This window comes from Mya arenaria, chromosome 13 (assembly GCF_026914265.1).
Source record: "Mya arenaria isolate MELC-2E11 chromosome 13, ASM2691426v1".
Classification (NCBI taxonomy): Eukaryota; Metazoa; Mollusca; class Bivalvia; order Myida; family Myidae; genus Mya; species Mya arenaria.
In genome coordinates, this window is record NC_069134.1 from 67,947,532 (window position 1) to 67,972,957 (window position 25,426).

The window sequence follows — 25,426 nt, forward strand, 5'->3', positions numbered from 1 at the left end:
GGCTAGACAAAACTGTGAAACTGCCAGGTACCTGTTTAAATGTAAGTATCGCAAAGTCTTGGAAATAATTCTTGTTTGGTTAATACGGAAGCTTTTAGGAGGGGGATATTGTTTTTTTTTTCATCTTTCCCTTCTGTTAGTCTGTCCGTCCTTTTTTTCTTTCCAAAACCATATCTTAGTAGAGATTGGTTAGATAATGTTCAAACTTAGTTAGAATGTTCCCTTTTTGAAACCTCGACCGCTTGTAAAAGTGGGTCACATGTGGTCAAAATCTAAGTCATTTAATCAAATGTTAGAAATATCTTTGGAACACACAAGAAAAATTATATTTTGTCCATTATTCATCAAATTTAATTAGAATGTTTCTCCTTGATGAACTCTTGAACAAATTTAAATCTTTGACACATTTTACGAAAAAATAGGTTCAACTTGTTCAAATATTATAAAAAAAATATCTGCAACCATATCATGGTAATCATTAGTCAGATTATGTTGAAACTTGGACCGAATGCTACCCTTTATGAAATACCACTGCTTTTTAAAAATATGGTTTCAGCAAGTCAAAAACTAGGTCACTAGGTCAAAACTTAGATAACAAATTGGGAATTAAATGAAACTAAATCAGAATTTAGGTCAAATCTTTGAAAATCATATCCCTAACCAAATATTAGTATTGATTGGTCAGACTTTATTCAAACTGTGGTTAAGATGCCCCCCCCCCCCCTGATGTTATCTTGTTAGACTTAAAAAGTGGGTCTCATGGGTCAAAAACTAGGTTATTAGGTCAGATCTTAGAGAAATCTTTGGAGCAAATGGGGGCAATATTTGCCTAAATGAAATCTCAGCTTAGTTTGAAAAAGGTCACTTGAGGTCAAAAATAGGTCACTAGGTCAAATTTTAGAAAAACTTGGGAAGACTAGAGGTTATATTTTTGCAATATTTCTGGTCTAATCTTCATGAAATTTAATCAGAATGTTTGCCTTGATAAAATCTTTTGTTGATTTGAAAATGGGTAACGCTTGATTTCAACAATACTTGATAGCTTATAGAATTATGCTAGAGTTTCTTTGGTAGAAATGAGTACTGGTTTCTATTTGAAAGGCCATACAAAAGTTATTCTGATGTGACTCAAACACACAACCTCTTTTGGTGAGAAGCGGATACCTATACCATTAAACCACACTTTATTGTTATTAAGTGTGCATGTATTATTGAAAGTATAATTGTGTTGAATATACATGGTATGTTTTCCTGTGATTAGGATAAATCTTTCTTTAGGTTCATTCATATGTTCAACAACTTTTGAAGTCCAGATTTTCATGTATTTGTTAAATATAGGAATTGCATCTGTTTCATAATGTCTTCTTGCTTTCCTGCTGAAAAATTGGGTGTACAAATGTATGGCCCTTAAACTTGTGAAACTTTATTAAAAATATTTGTCAGTATGGGCAGTTGTGAACCTGTGATTTGTATGACATTTTATGTGTTCTAACTATAGCCCTTGACTTAGTAAAAAATATGCCTGTAGGCTGATGTATTAATGTACATTTCAGCCTATCATTCCTCGCCCGTTGCCTTACAGACAGAACTCATTCCCTACATCTCCCTGATAAACACAACACTGCATGACACAGGTAAGCGTTATAGTGAATATTCCTGTTTCTTAAAAATTCAACAAAAATGGTTGTCTTTATATGAAGCTGTCTGCCTCCAACAGAGAACCTTGTAAAATTCCGTGCAACAGCTTGTAGCATCTGATATTGGATAGGTAAGTTTAAGCTTACTTTCTGACCCAAGAACTCTCACATGTATTTATACAAGGGTCCTTTTGAAGCTGAAATTAAAGTTGAGCATAAATTAACTACGGTAATAGTTATGGCACTCACAACCAGAGTTATTGAAGTTATACACAAGCATGAATTGTATAATTTCAATTATGACAGTAGATCCGTACCATGTTGTCAAGAAAAATGTTCAATACCTAGTGTACAATATAAGAGAAAATTGTTGTAGTTGATCTGCATGCTAGTTACTGAACGGTTAAGCTCCGCCTACATGTTACAGTGTGGGAGTTACTGTATAGATGAAAACCAAGGAAACACTCCCAAATATGGTACAATAAGTATATTCGAAATTTATCAGATGCTACTGTATTTCTCCATTGAGGAGCTGGTCTGGTCAACCTAGTGTCAATGTTGTAAGTTTTATGTTCCAGAGATTGAAAGTATTCTCATCTCTTTTCAGGTCAAATATCTTTCATGCAAGAAATATGCAGATTTTCTAGTCAAAGAAGGTAAGTTCAAGTTATAGAGTATTATTCTAATCTAGTTCACCTATAATGTCGGCTCACTAAGTCATCTGCTTGTTATATTGCTTATATGATAAGTGGCACATCAAGGCATGACATGTACATTATGTATCCTCTCTTTGGTACCAATTTATATATATATATATATATATATATATATATATATATATATATATATATAGACATTGTTTTTGCCCTGTCCGTCAGTTAGTGCGTCAGTCCATCAGTCTGTCAGTAAGTCACTACGTCACACTTCGTTTCTGCTCAATCACTATTGAACGCTAAGACCCAGGAACTTCATACTTGGTATGCTAGTTGGTCATGACTAGTAGATGACCCCTATTGATTTTGGGGTCACTAGGTCAAAGGTCACTGTGACATTGAGGTGAAGAAACGGTTTCCGCTCAGTAACTAAAGAACGCTCGCACCCAGAAACTTCATACTTTGTATGCTAGTTGGTCATGACTAGTAGATGAACCCTATTGATTTTGGGGTCACTAGGTCAAAGGTCAAGGTCACTGTGACCTTGAGGTGAAGAAACGGTTTACGCTCAGTAACTTAAGAACGCTCGCACCCAGAAACTTCATACTTTGTATGCTAGTTGGTCATGACTAGTAGATGAACCCTATTGATTTTGGGGTCACTAGGTCAAAGGTCAAGGTCACTGTGACCTTGAGGTGAAGAAATGATTTCCACTCAATAACTAAAGATCCTTTAGGTCCAGAAACTTCATACTTTGTATGCTAGTTGGTCATGACTAGCAGATGACCCCTATTGATTTGTGATAACTAGGTCAAAGGTCAAGGTTGCTGTGACCTTGAGGTGAAGAAACGGTTTACGCTCAGTAACTCAAGATCCTTTGGGTTTAGGAACTTCTTATTTGGTATGCTAGTTGTTCATGACTTGATGATGACCCCTATTGATTTTGAGATATCTAGGTCAAAGGTCAAGGTTGTTGTGACCTTTTGGTAAAAAACGATGTTGGCGGTGACCTTAAGGAACTTCATACTTGGTATGCTAGTTGGTCATGAGTAGTTGGTGACCCCTATTTATTTTGAGATCACTAGGGTAAAGGTCAAGGTCACCTTAAGGTGAAGAAATGGTCTCTGCCTAATAACTAAAGATCCTTTTGGTCTAGGAACTTCATACTTGGTACGCTAGTTGTTAATAACTAGAAGATGACCCCTATTGATTTTAAGATCAAAGATCAAAGGTCAAGGTTACCTTCAGATAAAAAAAGATATGTTGGAGGTGACCTTAAGCTTAAAAATGGTTTCTGCTCAGTAACAAAAGAACGCTTGCACCAAGGAACTTAATACTTAGTATGCTAGTTGGTCATGACTAGTAGACGACTCCTATTGATTTTGAAATCAGTAGGTCTAAGGTCAAGTTCTCCGTGACCTTGAGGTGAAGAAACGGTTTCCGCTCAGTAACTAAACAACGCTTGCACCCAGGAATTTCATACTTAGTATGCAAGTTGGTAATGACCAGTAGATGACCCCTATTGATTTTGTGATCAGTCCGTTAGTCAGTCAGTAAGTCCGTCAGTCTGTTGGTCACACTTTGTTTCCGCTCAATAAATTAAGAATGCTTGCGCCCAGGAACTTCATACAATGCAAACTTTGTTTACATTTTCCAAGATTTATCAACAACACTTTTTTCTCTTCACAATTTAATGCGGGTGAATAAACCAAACTTCACTGTTTGTTCGTGTCCAGTCCAAAATTACAAATTTCATGTCCATCATTTATTTTTATTCAGCTTCGACTACACAATAGGTGAGACAAGCGCTTTTTCAAAAAAGCAATCTCTAGTATACCTTTCATTACATCTATGTGATTCAGTACACTGCCTAATCAGGCATATTATTTGAAAAGTTTCCATCCATTCCAGCATGAAATTGCTTTTGTTAGTCATGTTCCATTCTTAATAAGCATGTTCTGAGTAAATTTTTAGCATTATTATTCACGCAGATGGATGTATCTTAGGGATATATACAAGTTGTTTTGTCACATTCTGCTGTGTCACATTAAGCCATGTCACAAAAGATTGTTCTGAATGTATCTCCAAAAAGTATTTCACCTACACTTGTGCAACACAATTCTCGGTCAGCATACAAAATTGTGCAATTGAAAATTTTGTGACTTATCTCTTTGGACTAAAAAGCTATATGGTGTTTGAAAAAGTAACAAAGGGTCTAACAGACCATGTATCGCATCTTGCTCCAAACCATGTGCACTTACACACATGAAACTTCATAGGAATGTTGGTCAGCATGGGATACTGTGCACTGACATTTCACTCCTTATACTAAGAGTTATGCCCCTTGACATAGTAAATAATGGTCTGAAAAACTGTGTCAAACTTTGCTCCTGAAGAATTGCACCCATACACCTGAAACTGCACAGTTCTGTTGGTCAGCATAGGAAATTGTGCACCTACAATTTGTGGGACTTCTAACTTGGTCTAAAAATAATGGTCCTTGACTTATTAAAAAAATGGTCCAACATTTTGTTTGTCAGGTTGTCACAATAATGGCAGAATGTTGGTCAGTTTTATAATGAACATCCTCATGTTGTTAATTCCAAAATGTGACATTTAACCTTCCAGTGTCCAGCCAATGGCTTGGGTATTCATCATTTGTGTTATAGGTCTAGTTTCTTTTTCTTTTACAATATTAAGTGCAAAAATCATGATATTATCAATGTTGTTATTGTCTGAGCACAAATTGCTCAAGGTGAGCTATTGTGATCGCCCTGTGTCTGTCATAGTCGTCCATCGTGGTCGTCATTGTCGTCCGACGTCAACAATTTGACTGTTAACACTCTAGAAGTCACAATATGGGCACAATCTTAATGAAACTTGGTCAAAATGTTACCCTCAATAAAATCTTGGACAAGTTCATTATTGGGTCATCTGGGGTTAAAAACTAGGTCACCAGGTCAAATTAAAGGAAAAGCTTGTTAACACTAGAGGTCACATTTATGACTGTATCTTCAGGAAACTTGGTCAGAATGTTAATATTAATAATCTCTAGGCCAAGTTCGAATCTGGGTCATGTGCGGTCAAAAACTAGGTCACCAGGTCAAATTGAAGGAAAAGCTTGTTAACACTTTAGAGGTCGCATTTATGACTGTATCTTCATGAAAGTTGGCCAGAATGTTTATATTGATAGTTTTTAAGTAAAGTTTAAATCTGGGTCATGTGCAGTCAAATACTAGGTCACCAGGTCAAATCATAGGAAAACTTGTTAGCACTCTAGAGGTCACATATATGACTGTATGTTCATGAAACTAAGTCAGAATGTATATATTGATTAGCTCTAGGCCAAGTTCGAATCTTGGTCATGTGCGGTCAAAAACTAGGTCACCAGGTCAAATTTAAGGAAAAACTGAGGTCACATTTATAAATGTTTCTTCATGAAAGTTGGTCAGAATGTTTATATTAATAATCCCTAAATCAAGTTTGAATCAAGGTCATGTGTGGTCAAAAACTAGGTCATTAGGTAAAATCATAGGAAAAGCTTGTTAGCACTCTAGGGGTCACATTTATGACTGTATGTTCATGAAACTTAGTCAGAATGTTTATATTGATTAGCTCTAGGCCAAGTTTTAATCTGGGTCATGTGCGGTCAAAAACTAGGTCACCAGGTTAAATAATACGAAAAGCATGTTAACACTCTAGAGGCCACATTTATGACCATATGTTCATGGAACTTGATCAGAATGTTATTCTTGATGATCTTTAGGTAGAGTTTGAAACCAGGTAATCAGAGGTAAAAAACCAGGCCACTAAGTCAAATCATAGAAAACCTGTGTAAACACTGTAGAGGTTATGTTCTCTCTTTGATCACCATGAAACAATGTCAGAATGTTTGTGTTTATGAAGTCTATGTCAAGTTTGAAACTTGGTAACCTGAGTTCAAAAACTAGGTCACTAAGTCAAATCATAGAAAACATTGTTAAAACACTGATGAGGCTATATTTTCTACTTTATCTATATGAAACCTGGTCAGAATGTACTTATTACAGCAAGGTACGGTTTGCAACTGGGACATCCGTGATATTAAAAAAAAAACTTGGTCACTAGGAAGGATCTAACCCCTTGTCACAGTTGCCCTCGCCCTGAAAACACTTATTTCACACTTGAATGGATCAGGTGAGCGATACAGGGCCTTCAGGGCCCTCTTGTTTATGATTTAGTTCCCACATTCCCTAGTTTTTACTATGCCGGGACGAATATCTTTCCTTAAGGCCTTTTTCATGTGATGTAAGATGAGAGCCAATTAAATTGCCATTTTTGTTAGAAAATAAGCAAAAAAGAAACATGTGAAATCAAAATTTATTTCACTGTCAACACAGAAAGTTCTATAAATATATTTCTTTTTGTAAATACAGTCAAAACTGTTGGCTTCGTGAATATCTAGCCAAGCAGGAATGCTTACATAGAGTAAAGAAATTGGTCATTTACATCAAGTTCGAGCCAATGAGGAAATTGAGCCAAGCAATATCGAGCCAACCGGTTTGAATGTACTCAGTGAAATAGGTTTTGATCTTACACCGAAATTCAACAAAATGTTGTCACCTTAATACAATAACTCAATATCTGCTTCTATTTCTACATGCGGTTATTGAGCTATTAGAGTCACTAGGCTGACATAGTATCCTTTATTTATCATCTAAGGCTTTGGATATTTGCCATATAGAATGACATATATGTTTATTTAATGATATAATGTAGCAATTGGAAAAGGCTTTGATAGTGACAGGTCTGTACATAAATGCATGATCAGTAAGATAAGGGATAGAAACGTGTTGAAAAATGCAAAATCATTATAAAATAGGAGGGTTAAGAGGAGATGGGCTGGTGAAATCATAGCAGCTGGATTATGGCATCCATTATCATAAAAATGACCTAGGATTATATGATACAATGGTCCCGTATTCAATATAGTTCTTATCCTTAGACATGCATCAGTGATTCCATTCCTTCTATTAGCCAATTAGTTTTACGTTTGAATCAAAGCACTCGGATTCTCTCCAAAAATAGGGTTAAATCTATATGTGCCATGCTGGAGGGCCTCATATCAAAGTATCCTAGCTTTTTTGACCATCAAAGTGTTGTAATAGATGTCAGGTCATGTTTCACGGTCATTGAAACATTCTTATCTAATTGTAGAATATACCCTGGCATTGTAGGAATGACATACTTCCTTAGTGCTGATATATCAGAATGGTTGTATTTTTTTAGCAGATAAGGAGTATGTTTTTGCGGGCTATCTATTATTCACTCTCTAGATGTCTCTATCATTGCTTTGATCTGCAGACCACACGGTGAAGGGCATGTCCCCTAATCATTATTTAAAAGCCCTGGATTACAGGGAGATCAAATTTATCAAGCTCTGTTAGGACAGCTTTCCATTGAATTTGTTATTTCTGCAGAGATTAACATTGAAAACTGAATGAATTTGTTTCTAAGAAATTCAATAAAATGTGAAACTCTTTAAGTATGTTTTTTTTAAAATATATTGATAATCTGAATCGCTAGTTGGCACATCACAGAAACCACCTTGTTATAAATATTCATATGTGTTAAACCAGCTGAGAGATTCACTAGTCACATGATAACTATGGACAAACAAACGCACGTGGACTCAATGTAAATTTTTTTGTTAAACCGGCAATCATGTTATCCCATTTAGTGTTATGTTGATTATCTCATTGAATAGAAATTGGGACCCTGTGTTTTCTGGGTAGATCTTTACAAATTCAATGCATTTGTATCATAGATACTCATTGAATGCAAATTTTGCATGTATTGTCACTGTATTTATTTAATATCTTCATTAAACCTATACAACTGTACATTAATTGATTTAGAAACCATTACATCTACTTATAGTAATGACTAACGTTAAAACATGTATTTGAATTTTCGGATTGAGCTCGTTTAAAGTGGAATCAGGTTGGGGCCTGTCTGAAGTGCAGTTGTGCTGGCCAAAGAGCTCTAAACATATACAAGAGGGCCTTGATGGCTCTAAAAGCTCACCTAAGCAAAGGGCCACAATTCTGTGATAAAGCATTAATAAAAATGTTGCAATTTAAACATATCTTAACTGATGACGATGCCTTGTTTTATACTTGTTAAGGGTCATGCAATGAAGCTACCTGTAAAGTTTCATTGAATTTGGCTTGGTAGTTTCAGAGATTTTTTTTAAAGCAAAACAGTAAGTCGGTCATTTTGTTGTTGTTGTTGTTGTTGTTGTTGTTGTTGTTGATCAATCTCAATGCTGTGTTGAATTTTTGTAGAGGGTAATGCAATGAAGCTTCCTGTAAAGTTTCAGTTTATTTGGCCTGGTAGTTTCAGGTTGGCCAGATTGTTGTTGTTGCTGTTGTTGTTGTTTTTGTATATCAATCATGACACCTTGTTGTATTTTTGTAGAGGGTCACCCAAGGAAGCTTCCAGTAAAGTTTCATTGAATTTGGACTGGGTAGTTTCAAAGGAGATGCTTTTTAAAGCAAAACATGGAGTCCGCCATTTTGTTGTGGTTGTTGTTGTTATTCAATCCTGACCCCTTGTTGTATTTTTGTAGAGGGACACGCAAGGAAGCTTCCTGTGATGTTTCATTGAATTTGGCCAGGTAGTTTCAGAGCAGATGTTTTTAAGCAGTTGTTGACAGACAGACGACAGACAAAGACTGATCACAATAGCTCACCTTGAGCACTTAGTGCTCTGGTGAGCTAAAAATGCTGGGTAACCATGACGTTGAAATTCCTTCCTCAAATGGCAATTGACAGGTGTTTTGCCATATTTGTATATAGAATACCTGCTGAGTCGGGTGGACTAGTGAAGTACATTACAAAACATCATATGAAAATGTGTCACACGTTGTCTCTTCTTATCATGCTGATGGTCTACCTAGATTTTATTAAGGAAGTACAATTAGGGTTGTCAGTTTGTTTGAGCATTTCTGAAAATCCAAGGCTATCTGTATAGGGAATGGGGCTGGTGCCCGTCTAATTGGGAATAGAGTTGATGTCCTTCTAAAGGGAAATGGGGTTGATGCCTGTCTTAAGAGGAATGCAGTTGGTGTCATATTTAATTGTGTACATAGATTTTAATTAGGACAGAGACATACATTTAGGGTTGTCAGTCTGTTTGAGCATTCCTAGAAATCCAAGAAAGGGGAATGGAGCTGGGGCTTGTCTAAAGGGGAGTGGAGCTGGGGCTTGTCTAAAGGGGAATGGAGCTGGGGCTTGTCTAAAGGGGAATAGAGCTGGGGCTTGTCTAAAGGGGAATGGAGCGTGGACTTGTCTAAAGGGGAATGGAGCTGGACTTGTCTAAAGGGGATTGGAGCTGTGGGTTGTCTAAAGGGGACTGGAGCTGGGGCTTGTCTAAAGGGGAGTGGAGCTGGGGCTTGTCCAATGGGAAGTGGAGCTGGGGCATGTCTAAAGGCAAGTGGGGCTTGGGCTTGCTCAAAGGGGAGTGGGGCTGGGGCTTGTCTAAAGGGGAATGGGTCTGGGGTTTGTCTAAAGGAGAATGGAGCTGGGGCTTGTCTGAAGGCGAGTGGACCTGGGGTTGTTTAAAGGGGAGTTTCAAGCGTGGGCTTCTCTAAAGTGGAAAAAAGAGCTCGGGAGTTAAATTAGCCAGTCTAAAGGGAGATAGGGCTGGAGCCTGTTACAAGGTAAATTTGGCTGAGACCCGCTTAATGGATAGCTCTGCTTGCAAAATATTTTTCATTTAAAAGAAGCTGGAGTCAATCAAAATAACTAATTTAAAAAATGGTATTGTTAATTTTATTATTATTTATTAGTTTAAAGTTGTTTTTTCAAACGAAAAAGTCAAGGTATTGTGAAAGCCTTGTTGTTGTCGGCTGTGGTGTCATTGACATTTAAAATAAAAAAAACGGGGTTTTGAATCTTGGTACACATGTTGCCATCAATTTGCACATGAACAGCATGGCCCATAACTCTGGATTTAATAATTGTTCAGTTATACTTATTTCCGTTTTTCGAATGTACAACAACAACAGACAATTATATATGTTCTTTTCGTGGAAACTCTTGATGGAAAGGTTGATGGACTTGATGACAGGACAATGTACCCTCCTGCGATACTGCGTAATCTGATTGATTGATAAGAAATATTCAGGGATGGTAAAATTCCGGAATTCCGGATTTAAGGCCTCACGGATCGATTTTGAGATTAATGTAAATCCGTTGAGTTTTTTCTAGGGGGGGGAGGGGTACAGGGAGCGATTCTAGCTCAGATCGAACAATATGGGTACGAAAGGTGAGTTTTCCGGAAGTGTAAAGCCGGAAATTATCGAACCTATTTACGTCTTGGCAGTCGAGCTATATGATTTGTTAAGCTAGCATCGAGTGATTACGGAAATTACCGATGGGACTAGAAGACAGCAGCGCGTTCAGTAAAGATGTTTGCGGCGAACGTTCGCTATTTGGTTTCCCGCTTAACGTGTATGCGCTGCGTTGCAACAGGGATACAAAACAAAACGTTTGCGAGCGTTTTGTAAACGCTCGCCTGCAGCGCGTTCAGTAAAGATGTTTGCGGCGAACGTTCGCTATTTGGTTTCCCGCTTAACGTGTATGCGCTGCGTTGCAACAGGGATACAAAACAAAACGTTTGCGAGCGTTTTGTAAACGCTCGCCTGACTGAACGCACTGCTGACTGAACGCACTGCAGTATCCGGATATGACAGACGACGTAGACGAATAAACGAGTATTGGAAAAAACGACCACCACCAACTTCTCAAAACATCAATTCGTCGATTTAAAGGTATATTTGCTTTTTATTTTTAAGAGAAATTCCCGAAACGTTTCTTTTTAAGTTAATAGAATGTGATCAAACTGAGAATGGCTTTTGCGCATGTAGCAATATTTCGATTCGGATTGTGTCATAATAATCGATTTTTATTTTACAAATTTTATTTGGCCGATTGAAGTTTATGCTGTTAAACCATTTCTTTATTGTTCCCATAATGTTTGAAGCATTGTTCTCAATAAGAAGTGGCTGTTGACTATAATGGAAGGTTCAAATGAAAATTTAAAAAAAAATGAATACATATTTTGTAGTAGTAATATATATTAAGTAGGAGCAGTCAGTTTATTTTCTATTTGAGACAGTTCAACAAAACTTCTTGAGGACCCAGTTTGAGTGAGATTTAATTTCTATAGTTGTAATTTGAATTTCCAGGTATGTTGATGGTTCCAAAAGTCAGGGATGATGAACAGACACCTCGCCAGTGCATCCAGTTGTTCCTGTCAATGACTGACAATTCAATGCAGAGGCCATGATACTTGGATTTATGGCTGAACATGACCTTCCATACTCCCTGGCACCACATGTAGTGAGTCTTACTTAAGACACTTGCCAAAGATACAAAAGCTCTCAGCGAATTAAAACTTCAAAGGTGTACAGCATCATATAAGATGACTTAGGGAGAGGCAAGCCATTTCAATGATGAACTTGTGGAGGAGTTAAGTGAAACTCGGTTTTGTTTGAACTTAGACGGGTCAACAAACACAAACAATGAGAAAACTGTTGCAGCTATTTTTCTGCTATAGAGAAAGAAATAGTGTTGAGACATTTGGCCTCCTTAAAAATCACAAGGGCTGATTCTGAATCATTTTTTAAGGAATTTGAAAGCCTGTTTGAGAGACTTGAACTGACGTGGGACAATCTGGACAATCTAATTTGTGTGCTACTGGACTCATGTAACACCATGAGGGGAATTTTTTTTGGCTTTGAGACCAGAATACGTCAACTTGTTCCTCACCTCATAGACATTGATGGCGACAATGACCACAACGGCTCACTGCCAAAGCATTTGCCGTCCCGTTTGGATATTATTTGGAATAATAATTAATAATATTATATTCTCATCAAATGTGCAGATAATGGAATAAATACTCTTTATGATATACAAAAATTGAATAAATAACACTTTTACAATAAACATTTGCAAGCTCAAGATAATTGATATGTTGTTCATTATTATAATTCAAACATCCCACAGTGTAGACTGTTCATACACAGGCATTTGATCATAGCCAGTTGAGTTTTATGGGAAGTGGACAACTGAACCAAAATGTCAGGTACATGTCTTATGCCTGTGACTTCAGGTAAAAAAGTAAATTTAACTTTGTTTGAAGACAAAGGTGTTTAACTTCACTGCTAAGATTCCTGATAATTGTTCTGATTGCGGATGTCTCCTGTTGAACATAATTATATCTACCAAACTGAAAGGTGTACTCCTTGAACACTATTCTAAGGCAAAAAAGGGTATGAGAAACCCTGAAATACTGAAAGCTTCGGGGGGCTTTGCCCCCCCTTGTCCCCCCACCAGGGCTTTGCCCTGGACCCATCGGGGGCCTTTAGCGGCGCCCTGAACCCCACGCAGACATTTTCAGGATTGGCAACTTGGCTCTGTTATCATCCCTGAATATTACAAACAGTGTTATGTTATCAGTGAATGACATCCTTTAAGGCTTTCAAGTGGCTTGTAGAGGTTGTCAATATCAGGTTTATCTCTGTAACACAATTCTCTACCACAACTATTATTTTAAAAGTATCAGAACCTGTTATTTAACTGAAAAACAAGGCGAGAGCTGGCATTCTCTCCATGGTACTCTTTTTAAAGTGTGTCAGAACCTGTTATTTAACTGAAAAACAAGGCGAGAGCTGGCATTCTCTCCATGGTACTCTTCTCATAAATCCCATGTGCATATCAAAATGCATACTCATTCATCCTAGTTATAAATGATTTGTCATTATAAGTGTGCATGGCTCCTTGAACAATAGATCCTACCTATGATGCCTCAAAGACCATGTTTCAAATATCTCTTTACATGTAATAAATGCTACAGTATTTACAGTAGAGTAGGCCACAATTATGTTGTTATTATACGCCTTATTAGGTCTATTACGGTAGTTCAATTTAATGAGAAGATACCGATAACCTTTGGATGATATCAATTCTTTTAAACTGAAGTACTGGTACTTGTTTATCCGAGAGAGGATGCAATAAAAGCGCTGAAAGAAAGAAATGGTTTGAATCAAAATAGGCCAACAAGTATTTTGACTATTTTTTATGTAATCAAATACTAGCTTGTTCAGTAAGACAATATTACAGTTTCTGAATTGTAGGACTAACAATGTAACCCTCATTTCCAGCTGAAATGATGACCCAAAGGCAACGTCCATTATATTTTCAGATCAATCATTTTGGAAGCATTTCTTCAATTATCATGTTATTTGGTCAGAATGTGTATAGGCTTATTTTCTCAAACAGTCATATCACTTTAGTCACTCCAGAACATTTTGGTCAGAATGTGTATAGACATTTAAGAAATTTAGAACCCTTTGCTCAATCATCACCAAATTTGGTCTGAAGGTGTATAAGCAGATTATCTCGGTCAGGATTGATAACAAACTCCAGATATACCCTTTAATTGGCAAAAACTGTTTTTACAGTGTCGGCTCTTTAAATTTGGCTTAACATACAACCACTTATCTTCAAACTTTGTGTTGATTAAACAGGACGGCCATATTTTGTGACATTTGGTGCTCTTTTTCTTACTATAGTTATTCAAGTACATATTAATTGTATGAACTTGTCAAAAAAACCTCTTAAATCTGTTTTAAGATCTCCATAAAGAAATCATTTGTTGCAGGTATGAAAAACTAGATGAAAAAGAGGTTGACATTAGTGATGAGGAGAATGATGTCACACCTGTCCCAGCCAATAAGAATACAGGACAGCAGGAGTTGCCATTGGAAACTGATGATGTCATAAGCAACAGCCAATCAAATGTAAAGACATCGCAGGAAAATGAAGATGATGATTTTGTGATAGAAGACTATGATGACTGATTGATAAGTTGAACAGAAAGACTTGACTTTGTTACTTTCTGTGCTTCACTATTTGGTGTTTTCATATTGATATGTGCTCAACATATGCTTAATACTGTGAAAGTTATGATCATCCAAAGATGAATGTTGATAAGCTGTAATGTGCAATGTTCCTAGTGTTGTTGCTAAGATACTGTATCTTTTGCTATGGTATTCATAATGGAAGATTCTAGCGTCAATATCTGGAATCATATCAAGTCCCTTATAACAGTACTAAGCTGAGAGATGTAGTTTGGTTTCTGTATAAATTCTGAAAATATCTCCTTTTAAGTTTTAAAAAAAAAAGTGATTTGGATAATCATTAAAAAATATATCTTATTTCTAGATTTTTTTTTTAAATTTAGCTTAAAATTTGGCTAAATGAAACAAGATACTTAACTAATGACATGTTCAGCATAAGAGTTTTTGAGTAATTTAGACCTAATGTTATGTTTAACCAAGCAAGAGATGCAGCTTTAGCTTACAACATCAAAATAGATTGAAATTAATTTAAAACTTAATGCTCCATTATAATTGAAAGATTTCAGATATAAATCAAGATTCATGAATCAGTTTTTGCAAAAATGCCTTAAGACTGTGATACATATACCGTGCTTATTTTCTTTAAGTATTAATTCTTGGTCTTATTATTTTGTCGCAAACATAACATGAAAATGAATCTCTTGCAATTTGTTGGATAATATTTTGTTGAAATAAAATTTATTTCTTGTCTGTGGTGAATTTTAAAGTTTTTAGCCCAAATAAACTTAAAACCTTAACAGGATATGATGGCTGCCATGGGTATTAATTTTACAATAATTTGATATCCGGCTGAAGGTTGGTGGGGAGTTATTTATGTGTTAATAAATTAATAAGTGCATTCAGTGTTCCAGATATAGGATAGTTTACATGCTAGGATGCATTTTAGATGTGGTTCGTTTTCTAAGATTTGGGAAGGATCGTTTTGAAATATTGTACACAGCAGTTTGTGTTGCATTATTGTGAAATGAAAACGACCTTGAAGATAGTCATGTTTGTTTAGCGTGCACATGAAGATAGTCATGTTTGTTTAGCGCGCACATGAAGATAGTCATGCTTGTTTAGCGCGCACATGATTATAGTCATGTTTGTTTAGCATGCACAAAAGATGGTCATGTTTGTTCAGCGCGCACATGAAGATAGTCATGTTTGTTTAGCGCGCACATGAAGATAGTCATGCTTGTTTAGTGCAGTGTGCATTAGAGTTTGCAAATGTATTTGAAGTACATGAGTGATAAAAAACATCACAAGTTTTGTATTTATCATTTGAGGCACAGGTGACAAATTAAATTGTATCTACTAAATGGTCACAATTTAACATAATGACTAAGTGTATTAATATATGAGATTTTGTTCAACTCGAAAGTACCATAGCCATGCACTGTAGATTGTACAAGATTAAGTGTATTTGAAAAAAAACAAAACATTTTACCATTAAAGCACATTTCTTATCTGAAATGTTAGCTTTATCCTGAATGTGTTTACAAATAAATTATTTAAAGAGTACAAATGAATTTCACAGAATTGTACCACATGCGTTCTATCTCAAATGTCAAGGTCACTTGTTGAGGTCAATATTAAACAATGTGAATTTCATAGAAATACCTTGTGTCTCAGTCATAACAATACTTACAACTCTTTGGATTTCAATCAAACTTCACAGAATTGTAGGGTACCATAATTATGTGCATACACTTTATGCTCTCATCTTAAAGGTCAAGGTCAATTATGATGCCTAAATTAATACTGAATTTGTAGCAATAGTTACTGCCTTCCTTATGACCTGTTAGCATATAATAGGAACCTGATCAGTCTGTTCTTGGGAGTGTAGTCACACTATGTAGAGGGAAGGCGTGTCCTGCATTAGAGTGGAGGTCATTGAAGCTTCATAGCGATTTCTTAGCAATAATTTGTGTTTCATCCATCAGTATATAATTAACACTACCTTGTGTCCTAACTTTTAAATGACTATTGGCATGACATTTCCCAATTCAGGGCATTTGTCACGTTCCTGTGACAGCTCTTGTTTATTTCCAACTGTTTAATTAAATACCTGTCAGCATGAATAATGCATGTTTTTTTAGAAAAACGTATTAATTCTTGAACAGTACACAGAGAGGATGGAGAAAATTCACATTCCATCATAAAACTAGTTTAAAATACATCTACTTTATTGTGTATGGAAGCTTTTTCTCTTTAAAAAAGGATTTTATTGAGTTTTTTTAATGATATGGGAAGTATGTTTGGTGGCTGTGATTTAGAGTAAGTTAAAAAAAACTTTTCCCTCGAGATTTGCATGAATTTGTTTGATGCAAATATTTAAACTGCAGCTTTTTACAGCGGTAATGAATTGAATTAATGGTGGTAATGAATATGTCATTTACATGTTAAGCAAAATTTAACAACTTCTGTAAACTGTGAATTAAATCATTTAGATACTGTGCAACAAAAAATATCATGGAAATAGGATAGCATCAGTCAATTCCAACAGCATTACCGGTATATTTAATTTGATCTTGAATGTCTGAATTCTTTTGTTTCTAGCTGAAGAACTGTATATACATAGGTAGTTATTTGCACATCCTTCATAATCCATTTATCAGACAAGGGGCATCATTCATAATACAGCCGGTTGTAGGAGATAATTGGGACATTGGATAGTTTCATAGAGGTATAAACAGGTGCCTGGCCCAGGAGAATAAGGGCTTAGATGTTGAAACTGGGCTTAGTTTGTAATGCTTTTTTCTTAGGGTTCAATTGTTGTAATTCTTTGACAAGCTTAAAATATAATAATTTGTACGTGTTTACTCTGTAGAAATTCTTGAGCATTTTTTTTGGAGAGTAAAAAACTTTGATTGCTGACAATTATACAATTATATGGAGTTTCTTCAATTCGATATTTAAATTATGTTTTGAAAAAGTGAGAAAGAATTTGTAAAAATGGATTTAGACAAATCAGACATTAAAATGCATCGATTTGAACAATCGGACGTTATAGGTGAAAACTCCAGATCTAAGGGAATGAATAGAGAACGATGCTTCTGGGTAATCCTGGCAATATTGCTCATAGCAGCTGTGATTGGTGTGTCGGTGTATTTTACTAAGAATTACGTGAAGAAAAGTGATGATCCCGCGGCAGGAAGTGTTACAGACTCCCAGGTTGGCAAGAAAACCACGACTGCCCAGCCCCCCACTGGTTCAAATACACAAACGTCAACACAAGCAACTGCTACAACAACAAGTGTGATGAAACCCAAGCCAAGTTTGGAAGAACTTCAACGTAGAGTCGACTGCATTCCCGAATATCAGGGGAGACAAGTTAAGCCCACTGAGGAATTATGCAACAATCGAGGCTGTATTTACGACGAGACAGATGAACTAGGAATTCCAGTCTGCTATTTCTCACAGAAAAAAGGGTATAAAGTGACAGGGGTGACGGAGACTCCACTTGGGTACCGTGTCAATCTGGAGAATAGGGGAGAGGGACCATTCGGAGATGACTGGGTGGAGGCTGTATTCATGGTCGAGATGCTTGGGAATGACATTATCAGATTCATGGTAAGACAATTGATTTTAATTTTATATCATAAATTATATTGGCATATTATAAATTTGATATATAACTAGTGTAATTACATTAGACGTGTTATCATAAATAAATGGTGTTGAAAATATGCCCACTATTCAGTTCTGATTTCATTAGTATTTATGATATACCATGTCTCTTTTTCATTTATTTTAGAAAACTTTTTTGTATTTAAAATCTTTATTCAATGACCATGTGTTTGTTTTTAACATTTTTGAAAATCTGTTATAATAACTGTTAAAGCTGCACTCTCACAGATTGACCATTTTGACAACTTTTTTTTATCTTCTGTCTTGGAATGAGCAAATTTTTTGTGCATGCCTGGAAAGCAGTGATATAAGACCGGTGAAAAATGGGCTCATTCCAAGACAGAAGATAAAATAAAAAGTTGTCAAAACGGTCAATCTGTGAGAGTGCAGCTTTAAGCCCACTTCATTCTGTTTCAATGGAAAATAGTCCTCTCATGAGTGGAAAATGGGTCTGCTATATGAAGGGCATCTCACCTGAAACATGACCTTGAACAATTGCATTAAAGAATATAAAGATAACAGCCACAATGACTGGGTTAGGGTTTATAACAATATTTATTTCACCTTGAAAGACTGTTTACATTATTTAACCAAATTACTTATACCAATAAATTACAGAGAAAAAAAACTCTCATGGTTTTTTATTCACGCTGTCCTTGAAAAAAGAAGAGTGTCAATATTTTTTTTTGTTATTTTTACTCAAAAAACTAGGAAAACTTAAAGCCGCCCTCTCACAAATTGATCGTACAGGCAACTTTTATATTTTTTGTCATTGAACGAGCCAATTTTTGTAAAATTGTATGGAAACCAGTGATTTAAGACTGCTGACAAAAAATCAGATAGCGGGTTTTCATATTTATGACAAAAAAGATGTTTAATGTATTTTCAATAAAGAGTAAGTAACACTTTTAGCCTTAAATTATTAATTTTCGGACATAAATATGAAAAATGGTTATCTGATTTTTTGTCAGCATTCTTATATCACTGGTTTTCTGCTCTTTAGGCAGAAATTGGCTCACTCCAAGACAAAAACTTGTCAAAACAGTAAATTTGTGAGAGTGCAGATTTAACACTGCATAGCTTTAAAAAATCTACAAAAGCAGTCTGAGAGATAAATAAAGATCTCCTGTAAGATTTCTTCACAGGGGCTATATTTGAAGTATGTTGTTTTATGTTTTCTTTAAAGATATAAATGATAATCGTTCATTACTTGTATTCAGTCCAACCTGACGAGGCTTGAAATCTAAAAAAAATAATCTTGCTCATCATGATAATATAATAAAACTGCTGTCAAAAGAATGTTTACCTGTTACAAGGTGAAGGTTAACTGTATAATAAATATATTCATGATTTATATCTGAAGTGCTTAGCTATTGCTCATAGTTATTTTTGCTAAGTGATTAAAAAGGCCTATAAATTAATAGTTTGTTACTATTTAACTACCCCATCATCTTTTTTCATACATATTTTATGAAATCATTTTACATAATTAGCTGAATTGGTATGGATTAGGGGGAGGGTTCTCAAAGCTGTTTACCAGTATCTTTAAATGTTTAAGACATATCAGTAGGATTGGTAATTATGCCCCCCTTCGAAGAAGAGGGGTATATTGCTTTGCACAGGCATGTCGGTATGTCGGTCGGTCGGTCGGTCCGTCGGTAGACCAAAGTTTGTCCGAGTGATAACTCAACAATTCCTGGACGTATGGTCATCAAACTTCACATGAAGGTTGGGCCTGACCAGTAGATGACCCCTATTGATTTTGGGGGTCATCTGGTCAAAGGTCAAGGTCACAGTGACCTTTAATGGTAAAATAATTTTAAAGCTTGTCCGAGTGATAACTCAACAATGCCTGCACCCATGGCCCTCAAACTTGACATGAAGGTTGGGCCTGACCAGTAGATGACCCTTATTGTTTTTGGGGGTCATCAGGCCAAAGGTCAAGGTCACAGTGACCTTGAATGGTAAATGGTTGTCCGAGTGATAACGTGACAATGCCTGCACCCATGGCCCTCAAACTTGACTTGGAGGTTGGGCCTGACCAGTAGCTGACCCCTATTGTTTTTGGGGGTCATCAGGCCAAAGGTCAAGGTCACAGTGACCTTGAATGGTAAAAGGTCCGAGTGATAACGTGACAATGCCTGCACCCATGGCCCTCAAACTTGACTTGGAAGTTGGGCCTGACCAGTAGCTGACCCCTATTGTTTTTTGGGCTCAATGGGTCAAAGGTCAAGGTCACAGTGACCTTAAATGGTAAAAGGTTGTTCGAGTGATAACTCAACAATGCCTGCACCCATGGCCCTCAAACTTGACTTGGAGGTTGGGCCTGACCAGTAGATGACCCCTATGGTTTTGGGGGGTCATTGGGCCAAAGGTCAAGGTCACAGTGACCTTGAATGGTAAAAGGTTGTCCGATTGATAAATCGACAATGCCTGCACCCATGGCCCTCAAACTTGACTTGGAGGTTGGACCTGGCCAGAAGATGGTCCCTATTGATTTAAGGGGTCATTGGGCCAAAGGTCAAGGTCACAGTGACCTTGAATGATAAAAGGTTGTCCAAGTGATAACTCAACAATGCCTGCACCCATGGCCCTCAAACTTGACATGGAGGTTGGGCCTGACCAGTAGATGACCCCTATTGATTTTAGGGGTCAAAGGTCAAGGTCACAGTGACCTTGAAAACAAACTCGAAATTTTTTGGACCTATGGTCATCAAACTTGACATGAAGGTTTGGCCTGCCCAGTAGATGACCCCTATCGACTTTGGGGGTCATCAGGCCAAGGTCAATGTCACAGTAACCTTTAACGCAAAAAAGTTAACAAATCTTCCCCCACTGATATCTCAACAATGCCTGAACCTATGATCGTTAAACTTGACATGGATGTTAAGCCTGACCAGTAGATCACCCTTATTGATTTAGGATTCATAGAGTCAAAGGTCAAGGTCACAGTGATCTTGAATGGTAAAAGGTTGTCCGAGTGATAACTCAACAATGCCTGAACCCATGGCCTTCAAACTTGACTTGGAGTTGCATCTGACTTGTAGATGACCCCTTATGATTTAAGGGGTCATCGGGTCAAAGGTCAAGGTCACAGTGACCTTGAACGAAAAAAAACTTGACTTGTGATAACTTGACAATGCCTGCACCCATGGCCCTCAAACTTTACATTTAGGTTTCTGGTGACCAGCTGATGACTCTGGATTTTGAGTTCATAGAGTCAAAGGTCATGACGGTCATAACACACTTTATCCTCACACTTTAATGGTCATAATCTTAAAACAGCAACAAATCAGCTGTCATTTCGGTCCATGCATATTTCATTCAATTGTCCATATAATCCTGACAACATGGCGCTCAGGGGGGGGCATAATGTTTGACAAACATCTCTTGTTTCATGCATATTTTATGAAATCATTTTACATAATTAGCTGAATTGGTATGGATTAGGGTGAGGGTTCTCAAAGCTGTTTACCAGTATCTTTAAATGTTTAAGACATATCAGTAGGATTGGTAATTATGCCCCTCTTCGAAGAAGAGGGGTATATTGCTTTGCACAGGCATGTCGGTATGACGGTCGGTCTGTCGGTCGGTTCGTCGGTAGACCAAAGTTTGTCCGAGTGATAACTCAACAATTCCTGGACGTATGGTCATCAAACTTGACATGAAGGTTGGGCCTGACCAGTAGATGACCCCTATTGTTTTGGGGGGTCATCGGGCCAAAGGTCAAGGTCACAATGACCTTGATTGGTAAAAGGTTGTCCGAGTGATAACTCGACAATGCCTGCACCCATGGCCCTCATTCTTGACTTGGAGGTTGGGCCTGACCAGTAGCTGACCCCTATTGTTTTTGGGGCTCATCGGGTCAAAGATCAAGGTCACAGTGACCTTGAATGGTAAAAGGTTGTCCGAGTGATAACTCAACAATGTCTGCACCCATGCTCCTCATAATTGACTTGGAGGTTGGGCCTGACCAGTAGATGACCCCTATTGTTTTTGGGGGTCATCGGGCCAAAGGTCAAGGTCACAGTGACCTTGAATGGTAAAAGGTTGTCCATGTGATAATTCGACAATGCCTGCACCCATGGCCCTCAAACTTGACTTTCAGGTTGGGCCTGACCAGTAAATGACCCCTATTGTTCTTGGGGGTCATTGGGCCAAAGGTCAAGGTCATAGTGACCTTTAATGATAAAATAATGTTAAAGCTTGTCCGAGTGATAATTCAACAATGATTAGACCTATGGTCATCAAACTTGATATGGAAGTTGGGCCTGACCAGTAGATGACCTCTATTGTTTTTGGGGGTCATCAGGCCAAAGGTCAAGGTCACAGTGACCTTGATTGGTTAAATGTTGTCGGGGTGATAACTCGACAATGCTTGCACCAATGGCCCTCAAACTTGACTTGGAGGTTGAGCCTGACCAGTAGATGACCCCTTTTGATTTTAGGGGTGATTGGGCCAAAGGTCAAGGTCACAGTGACCTTGAATGATAAAAGGTTGTCCGAGTGATAACTCAACATTGCCTGCACCCATGGCCCTCAAACATGACTTGGAGGTTGGGTCTGACCAGTAGATGACCCCTATTGATTTTAGGGGTCAAAGGTCAAGGTGACCTTGAATGATAAAAGGTTGTCCGAGTGATAACTCAGCAATGCCTGCACCCATGGCCCTCAAACCTGACTTGGAGGTTGGGCCTGACCAGTAGATGACCCCTATTGATTTTAGGGGTCAAAGGTCAAGGTCGAAGTGACCTTGAATGCGAAAATTTGTTCGTGTGATAACTCGACAATGCCTGCACCCATGGCCCTCAAACTTGACTTGGGTTTGCGTCTGACCTGTAGATGACCCATTATGGTTTAGGGGCATTGGGTCAAAGGTCAAGGTCACAGTGACCTTGAACGAAAAAAACTTGTCTGTGTGATAACTTGACAATGCCTGCACCCATTGCCCTCAAACTTTTGGGTTTTTGGTGACCAGCTGATGACTCCTATGGATTTTGAGGTCATAGAGTCAAAGGTCATGGTCATAACACACTCTATCATTACACTTTAAATGGTCATAATCTTAAAACTGCCTCAACGGCATCCAATGTCAGTGACAAATCAGCTGTCATTTCGGTCCATGGATATTTCATTTAATTGTCCATATAATCCTGACAACATGGCGCTCAGGGGGTGCATAATGTTTGACAAACATCTCTTGTTAATCATGAACAACCATTCTGAAATGGGGAATTCAGCATGTGGATGACACTATAATCTGACCAGATCAAGCAGGGTTCAGTTCAGTAAACCTGTCTTAACGCTGATAAATCTTAACTGGTTATTTCAAAATGATATGTGCAAATGTGTCTACTGTGAAATCATTAATGTTCGTGGGGCATTAATGTTCGTGGTTTATGTGGGTTGGGTGATCCACGAATTCAAGATCCCACAAAATATAAACCCTTTATTCACTTTTTCAATTGCCTTGTTACGTACATACTCTAGTATATTCTTTACAGAGGTCGCAGTATACACTGTTAAAACCTGTCTCACTGTATAACTTACGATCATTATTCTGTTAATATATTATAACTGCCTTTAACAAATAATGAACCAAATCAATTAAATGTGTTTTATGCAGCAAATGACAGTTATAAGCACGTGGTTAAACGTGTGCTGTTCAGGAAAATCTCCAAGTTTACAAGATGTCCGTGATGAGTGTCCATACTCGATTTTTTTATTTAATGAAATAATTAATCGATTACTAGTACATTGAAAGTTACTAAGCACCGAACGTGACAATATACACACCTTTTCGGTGTTTTCACAGTTTGCAAAATTCTTAATTGGCATTCAATGGCTTCCCCTATCTGTATTTATGATCAGGGTACATCTTCTTTTATTACCTTTATTCCCAATTAAATCGATAAGTGACATGGGTATATGCACTAATTGGCATGTCGTACCACATTAGCGAGTGTCATAAACCGAGTGACGTAGAAGACGGAAATCACGGGCCAGCGTGTGGATATTATGCAGACGATCGCATCTTCGATTTTTTTTTTCAATAATGAAAATCCACGAATTCAAGTACCCAAGAAATTGTGTTTTTTTCGGCAAATCACAAAATTTCATGCCCACGAACATTAATGATTTCACAGTAATTTATTCTTGCTTTTGAAATGAAATTCTGCTGATGAAAAAATGAGACAAAAACTTACTGCTTCTAGTTCAGTTTTGATGATAAAATATTCTATTTCTTTTTGAAAATTAGTACAATTATTCACATACATTCTAGTGGAATAAAGATGATACATTGCAATTCAATGAAAGTGCATTTCTAGGACTTGTGAGTGTTCATGGCCCCTGGATAGCCCATACTATTTTAGTATTATCTAAAATTGTTCGAAATGTGGATAAAGAATATGCAAAAATTATTCCAAACCAATGCTGCAAACATGCACTAAATTGGCCTTGAATGATTGCATAAAATCAAGAAAAAAAATGTGCCATAACTTTATTTTTAATGTTTTTATTCAGACATTGATTTTACATATTATTTACCAGTTTGCACTATCCTTTCAAATGATACCAAATGTATATGGGGTCACCACACATCACTTTTTAAACATTATCGCAAATGGCAATTGACATATTTTATAATTGAACATGATGTTGATCTGTACCTTTACATCTCAGGCGACTATAAATTAATTTCTAGATTTTCAGCCCCACTCGCCCCCTCCTTTTCTGCCATCCAAGTTATGTTAAACTTAAGGGCCTGTATTTGCGTATCGTTCAGGTACTGTCCAGAAACAGGGTTGATTCATACCTACAGTGTCGATGTATAACATTCACATGTAAAAAAGGAGAATTATTACCATTGTGTTCATGGTTCATCTAGAAAGACATGTATATGGTCCCTTTTGCATTTAAAGGGGCTGTCTCACATATGATAAAATAGCGAAAAAAAAGGAAATTTTTTCGAAAACTGACATAAACTTGGCATCGATGTGTACAATGCATTGAAACTTACTTACTGAAGTACCACATAGTTTACAATTTATTTAAGTTTAGCAGTCATTTCGTATTTTTCCATTAAAAAAGATTTCTACCTGGTAGAATTCATTCCTTATGCGTGATTGGCTAGTCGGTGTTATCAAGTGATATTACCGAGGTAGGTGTATAACTTTATTATGTCACCCGATTAGAACAAGCCTTTGTAGCGCAGTGAGTAAGACGCTAAGACTACAATTTTGGCGACGCGGGTTCGAACCCGGTCTCCAACACAATTTTTTTTTACATTTTGGTACTTTTTTTACAATTATGGCATCAAAGCGTAACACATTCTATTAGATAATTGTCCTGAGATTCGTTACAGAAAAAAACTTTTTTTGCTGCCAATCTGTGACACAGTCCCTTTAAAAAGAGCATGAACACATATTGCACAGTGAAACAGTCATCTAAGAAAAATAAAATAAATGTCACCCCCCACCCCCATTTAAAAAAGATTGGATGATAATCCACTAATTATTTCATATTGGCCTTACTGCTGTTCTAGGATTACC

General features: G+C 37.0%; 2 protein-coding genes across 4 annotated transcripts in view; both read left to right on the forward strand.

The window, feature by feature from the left end:
• LOC128212775 (cell cycle checkpoint protein RAD17-like) overlaps nt 1–14,951 on the forward strand; it is a 31,400-nt gene extending 16,449 nt beyond the window's left edge. Inside the window, exons 14-17 of the mRNA XM_052918082.1 lie at nt 2–41; nt 1,554–1,634; nt 2,245–2,293; nt 14,003–14,951. Coding sequence (XP_052774042.1) covers nt 2–41; nt 1,554–1,634; nt 2,245–2,293; nt 14,003–14,201 — 369 coding nt within the window. The 3' untranslated portion in view covers nt 14,202–14,951. The remainder of the gene's footprint in view (nt 1; nt 42–1,553; nt 1,635–2,244; nt 2,294–14,002) is intronic.
• A 1,448-nt stretch (nt 14,952–16,399) lies between these two features.
• Nucleotides 16,400–25,426, forward strand: part of LOC128212774 (sucrase-isomaltase, intestinal-like) — a 61,936-nt gene continuing 52,909 nt past the window's right edge. For 2 of the 3 annotated variants that reach the window (XM_052918078.1, XM_052918080.1), the window contains exon 1: nt 16,771–17,816. In XM_052918078.1, coding sequence (XP_052774038.1) covers nt 17,199–17,816 — 618 coding nt within the window. In that variant the 5' untranslated portion in view covers nt 16,771–17,198. Of the gene's footprint in view, nt 16,521–16,770; nt 17,817–25,426 lie in introns of those variants that run through there. The other variant, XM_052918079.1, reaches the window with a different exon arrangement.